Source organism: Lissotriton vulgaris, chromosome 1_1, assembly GCF_964263255.1.
Source record: "Lissotriton vulgaris chromosome 1_1, aLisVul1.2, whole genome shotgun sequence".
NCBI lineage: Eukaryota > Metazoa > Chordata > Amphibia > Caudata > Salamandridae > Lissotriton > Lissotriton vulgaris.
The window spans coordinates 156,225,843-156,232,414 of NC_141685.1; the positions used below are offsets into that span (position 1 = coordinate 156,225,843).

The 6,572-nt window shown below is 43.5% G+C and overlaps 1 protein-coding gene across 1 annotated transcript in view; it reads left to right on the top strand.

The window, feature by feature from the left end:
- The window catches only part of LOC147737928 (uncharacterized), a 48,258-nt gene extending 42,164 nt beyond the window's left edge, over window positions 1–6,094 (top strand). The window contains 1 exon segment of the mRNA XM_086924998.1: window positions 4,940–6,094. Coding sequence (XP_086781124.1) covers window positions 4,940–6,094 — 1,155 coding nt within the window.
- The last annotated feature ends 478 nt before the right edge of the window (window positions 6,095–6,572 follow it).

Consider the following 6,572-nt stretch of genomic DNA (forward strand, 5'->3'; position numbering starts at 1 on the left):
CTCTACTTGGATACGCGGGTCACTGACCGCGACCCCACTACAGTGGACTGCACCGTTCTAGCATGGCGCAGGATTCTGAAACGTATGGGCGCTACCATTCTATACTCCCCTTGCATGGTACTGGCGCATGATCAAAGACTAAGCATCACCCGCGAAGAAATTGGTCGCAAGATGTAGACTAAACTGGCATTGCATACGTGGGGAGACCTGTATATTCAGGGCCGTTTCCGTACCGCTGCGCAATTCTTTGGTGTGCACACGCCTACGGTCATGGATACTTTCCTGTACACGAGACCGAGGCAGAATATTCGGGCAATCACTCCAGATTTCCCGGGTGAACCGGAAACCGTCGCCCCATTGCATGCCCTCCTCCACACCGACACACGTGGTGTCCATGCTGTACAAGCACGCGTATGCTGCCTCTGACCCTCCGCCTCTCAAGGCTAGACAGGATTGGGACGGGGACCTTGATGCCCCCCTCTCTGACGAACAATGGGAGGAAAGCTGCTCCCACACTAACGCAGTGACGGGTAATGCTCGCCTCCGCCTGGTACATTTCAAATTCTTGCACCGCCTTTACCATACACCCGCTAAATTAAGTCGCTTCGGACTGCGCACTGATGACCGCTGCCTCCGCTGTAAACATGCGGGTGCTGACTTCGCCAACCTTGCCTGGACTTGCCAGGCTGTAGCGTCGTACTGGGTCGAGGTTTTTAATGCTATGTCCGACATGGTGAGATTGGTGATCGCTCCCTGCCCCAAAATAGCACTCCTGGGGCAATCCCCCCCCCCTCACTTAAGAAACACCGAAAATTCTTTGCACTGGGTTTTTTGCTGGCAAAACGACATTTGGCTTGCATTTGGGGACGGGGACGGGCCCCCAAATTCAAGACTTGGCTGTCAACTATGTCCACTTGGCAGGACCAACTCCACAACTATGCTGACCTGCTGCCCCATAAAATGCGCCCCAAGGACCTATGGGGACCTCTCACTGCTTACCTACTCCGAACTCAGGACGACGAACCGGATGAACCGGACCCTCAAATAGCTCAGGTCCGCGCAAAGCGGCAGACGGAACCTGTAGAGAGCCCATCCCCTGATAGATTTTCCCCTTAAGACCCCCCCTTTTCCCTCCCCCCCACTCCCCGGACCCCCCGCACAATCACCTCCACAACTCAAGCATAAATGTCGGCTCGGGGACAGTCGGGGGGACACGAGCCATAATTATAGTGGATACTTCAAGGCCGACCTCAGGCCAACCTGCCTACACTGCCTGCCTAGGGACACCCGGTGCGCTTTTTCACCCCACACTAGTCTCCAACACACAACTACTTGCACAAAATACATGCAGCGCATGAGCAGATAGTGCACTTTCCTGATCGCGGACATGTTCACAGACCACATAAGTTCCGCTCCCTCTGCAGTACATTTAGCTAAGGGGTGGCAGGGTGCTCCACGCGCGCTTTCATCATGCTCCTGAAGGGGGATCAGTACCTCCACTCGCTCTGCCCCAGAAACTCAGCTGTGTCACATACTATGTATGGTGGTCATATATGAGGGAGAGAATGTATACTTTGGTTTTCCTCAAATCTGTTCTCAGGTTTTGGAGGGGAGGAGGGGGTGGAGGGGGGTGAAAATAATAAAATAATAGACCTCTAATGTCTAGTTGCTGTCCTAAGACTGGCTTTGGAACATGTTTGTGAGATGACGAAATATGTAGCAGCTCTGATCTATTTACAATGCGGCCGGCCCGGAAGGGTTGTAGGCGACATGCTGTGTTAACAAACTGCACCTCTTGGGTGGATATTGCGACAATACATTCAATTGCTGCTGGCCTGTTATTTTGGGTTGTGGGCATTAAAAAGCTGGGTATACAATCTGTGCATCTAATAAAGGTCTTGGAAAAAAAAAACAGTTTCAGTAAGATTATGGGAAACAAAAATAAACAAGCATCGACCAAGCCACTAGGTCTGAAATTCCAGGTCAGCTTTTTAGTTTGGTCAATGTGCAAATTGTTTTGGCATGGTTTTTGTAAAACCTTATTGGTGTGGGAGCTGCCGGGCCCCTCACCATTATAACAAACTTTGCAAAAAGCAACAATTGTTTTTGGTCTCAAATAGCATACACTGCCACAGTAGTTACTGGCATTGAGCAAAACTACTGTGTGCTGATATGCTTCTTATGAAAGCAGAATGCTGTCACTCACAGTGAAGCCAGCCGATACAGAGAGAGAGAGACAGCATTTTAATAAATGCAAAGCGTCATGGTCAACACCAGACCAAATTAAGGGCTCAATTATTAAAGGAATTCTATGTCCTTTGCATTAAGTGCAACTATACGGCTTTCATGAACTCCCAAGAATTTACAGAAGTAGGACAAAAAATAGTACCCCTAGGAAATACTTCTGAATTGCATTTTGTCATGAGCAAATATGCATGTGTATCTTTGCTCATGCGAACATCTGAGTGTTTGCAAGTTTACTTTCCCACCAACCACTTTTTTCCCCAACTCTGGAAGAAGGTTTACGGCTGCCATTGTAAGGAGTACATTTTCAACATTTCTCAGTATGGGAAAAGGTCAGAGAAGAGTTGTTGAAAACCCTTAAAATATACAAGTTAGTAGGTTTGCACAGACTCAAAAGGGCATTCTAACCCTAGAACTATTGTGTACCACTACCTTAAGCCCCAGTATGTAGATTTGCAGAAACGTGGCAACATAAGGAGACCGCAAGTATTCAAACACTACTCTGGTAAGAGCCCTCTCATAATCCGAGAAGCTATATCAGAGCTCTTATATAAGGAGATTGCTGCCATAATGTGTCGCCACACTTCATGGCACTAAAGTGACAAGTGGATTTTGTTACAGGACAAGTAGATTTATGAAGCACCCTGCCCCATAGACAAGTAGATATTTTATTAAATTCCACACCCCTGGTCTAGATTGTGACAGGATGGGGTTGGCTATGTCATTGGCATATTTAGCTTCTGATTGCAGTTGTGCAGTAAGCTCTTCAGTGTCTTTTTAGGCTCTCTTTTTTCTGTCTTGATTACCTGTGATGAAGGTGATCTGTCTTACTCTTGAGAGGTTTTTAGTAGAAGCTATGATTTGTTGCTCCAGAGAAGTATTTATAGCTATAGTGTGTATTTTATAAGTTGTTTACGTGGTGAGGGTATGTTATGTAAGATTGGCAAAGGTCATCAATGTCCACAACTAACATCTGGTTTGTTGTCCTGTTGAGGCGTATAGTTGTATTTGGCAAAGGCATAGAGATCCATCTAGGTGTGCTTGATACTGTGTGTTTGTGGTGGTTGGAGATCTATGCGGTCTCCTAGTTTCCTGAGCCGTTTTTATTTCAACTGCCAGCTTAAGGTTGGCCATGATATTCCATAATTCTATTCTTATCTTGTCTATTGTCGACTCTAAGTTGTTAACACATGCTTGCCCGGGAGAAGTAGCATTATTTGTGGTGCTGGGAAGGGGAGACTCTTATGAGGGTGTGCATGCTTGTTCTTTGAGATATTGCTTGCCTGGTTTGGGGACTTGTGCAAAGAGGTATACCGCATAGTGAGTTGGAGAAAGTTTTGATCAGACACTTGAAAAGCTTACTGATGATTACTGATGTGCACAAAACTGTTCATCAGAATTTCCATCTTTAGACCTCAACCTAGTGTTCCAGTGTTCTCAAGCTTTCTATCTCGAGAATGCCTTGAGCCCTCTCATCCCTCTCTCAAAATGAACTCAGACTCTGGATGTCTGTATTGGCTAATAAATATTATTCCTTTGTTACAGTTTTCATTCTTTAACAATCTCTGGTTTTAAATCCACAGATGATTGAAGTGTTGGCGTTGAAGACAAAATGGTAGTCGGTAATAAGCAAATAATTGAAGACTATTAAAGCAAAAATGCTAAAGAAGTAAAGTTGCTTCAGAGCTCCAACAAGAGGAAAGTATCCATGAAAAAGATGTGAGGAACTCGGATTAGAGTAAAATAAAGAATGTCAAAGCAGTTTCTCTAAATGGATTTCCAGCTGCTCTAATGGTATATGAAGAATTTCCTGGAGATGCTAACCCAGGGCTGGAAGATCATCTGTCTGAACCAGAGAGGATCAGCATCAGTCTAAAGTTATAATCGATCCAAGAGAAGATGATACACACAGAACAAGTGGGACTTGAAGAGTTTTTAACAGACCTCAGCAAATGGGACACTTGAGCACCATATCCAGTGAATTGTCTTTAAACAAATATCTGTTGGTCACTTATACAGTGTTAATGAAGCTGCTTAAAAGACCAGGTAGTCAGGTTAGGACCAAGATAACTGCTAGTTACGAACTAGCGATGTGGGTATATCTGGGACCAAGGGAAGTAGAATGAGGGAAAATAAATGCTCCTCTGTGACCAATGACCATTTTGCTTGTAGTCCAGGTCCACATGTCCACTACCATTCTAACCCATTAGAAGTGACCTCAGGTATTTGTTACCTTGCAAGACCTGCAAAATCCTTATTGTAGTCTTATATACAGACATAGAAGACATCCGTAAGAAGGGTGACAAGAAACAATGTGCTGCTACTGATACACAATAGTATTCTTAATGTTCATGCCAATACATTATGTGAATATGTACCTAGCTTTGAAATACTGAAAACCAACCAAAGACCTGATAAGTGCCTCATTAACTCATAAATGAATAATTTTGAGAAAAGGGTTTGAGAATCCACATGGATGTAATGAAGAGGCAATAATACCATGAGAAGCTTCCCCAATAAGTACCAGGGGCTGCTGATATTAAGGTTGTAGGGCGAATTAGGTTGCCTACAGAAGTTATAAACTGTGAACTCCACAGAGAAGTCATCTTTGGCTAAATAAATGTCCAAGTGTTAAGTTGAATAAGGGCAGCACATTTGAGTTGGTGATGCTAAACACATGCTGAATAAGATTTAGCCTTGTCTTATGGCGTTTCTGCTAGAAAAATCCCAACTTGGCGATATTAACTTCAGAAAGAAATCTTGTCTCATAATGGAATGTATACAAGACAAAACCGAATGTGGAGATATTGGCTCCAAAATGAAGTCTCATACATGCTCTGAATGTGAGAAGAGCTTTAGTCGTCGATCCAGTCTCAGTCAGCATGAGAAAACTCACACTGGGGAAAAACTTCATCAGTGCTCTGAATGCCTGAAACGCTTCACTCGCAAACAACATCTGACTCGACATGTGAGAACTCACACTGGGGAAAAACCTCATAAGTGCTCTGAATGCCACAAAGGTTTTCTAAGTAAATTCAGCCTTACTCGGCATGAGAGAATACATACTGGAGAAAAACCTTTTCAGTGCTCTGAATGTCAGAGAAGCTTCAATTGTAAAACCCTTTTCGGTCAACATGAGAGAATTCACACTGGAGAGAAACCTTATCAGTGCTCTGAATGCCTAAATAGTTACCAATGTAAAGCAGATCTCACTCTACATGAGAGAACACATACTGGGCAAAAACCTTATAAGTGCACTGAACGCCAGAAAACCTTCAGTCGGAAAAAAGTTCTACGCCGGCATGAGTTAACCCATACTGTGCAGAAATCCCATCAGTGCTCTGAATGCCCAAAAAACTTTAGTCGTAAATACCTTCTCACTCAACATGAAAGAACCCACACCGGGGAAAACCCATATCACTGCTCTGTATGCCAGAAAAGCTATTGGCTGAAAACTGGTTTTATTTTCCATGAGAGAACTCACACTGGGGAGAACCCATATGAGTGCTGTGAATGTCACAAAAACTTTAGTGAAAGAGCTATTCTCACTCACCGTGAACAAACCCATACTGGGCAAAAACCTTATCAGTGCTCTGAGTGCCTTAAAATGTTCAGTTATAAAACCAGTCTAACTTTACATGAGAGAACTCACCCTGGGGAAAAAACTCATCAGTGCCTTGAGTGCCAGAAAAGCTTCAGTCATAAACTCGGTCTAGCTTTACATGAGAGAACTCACACTGGGTAAAAACCTCATCAGTGCCTTGAATGCCAGAAAACCTTCGGTCATAAACTCAGTCTAACTTTACATGAGAGAACTCACACTGGTGAAAAACCTCATCAGTGCCTTTAGTGCCAGAGAAGCTTCAGTGTGAAAAGTCACCTTACTGTTCATGAGAGAACACACAATGGGGAAAGAACCTCTTCAGTTCTCTGAATTCCAGAGAAGCTTTAGTTATAAAATAATTCTCCCTCCACATGTAAAAGCCCATACTAGCTAAAAAAAAGTATGAGTATTATGAAGGCATGTAAAGATTCATTTGGAAGATCCATGTTCTAAAGGAAAAGTGTTTATTAGTGTTCTGGATGCCAGAAAAGCTTTATTCATAAAATTAGTTTCAGTGAAATTCAAGAACGCGTCCTATGCCAAATCCTTATCACTGATCTGAATGTCAGGAACACGAGTTGTAAAATGAATGCCTTTCAACATGAGAGAACCCCCACCGAGTAAAAAATCTTAAATATATACCCTTTGCCAGAAGCACTTGTCATATCCATTGCAGTGGTTGTAAACCACTTAAACTAAGAGCAAAACTGGTTTACTACCAATC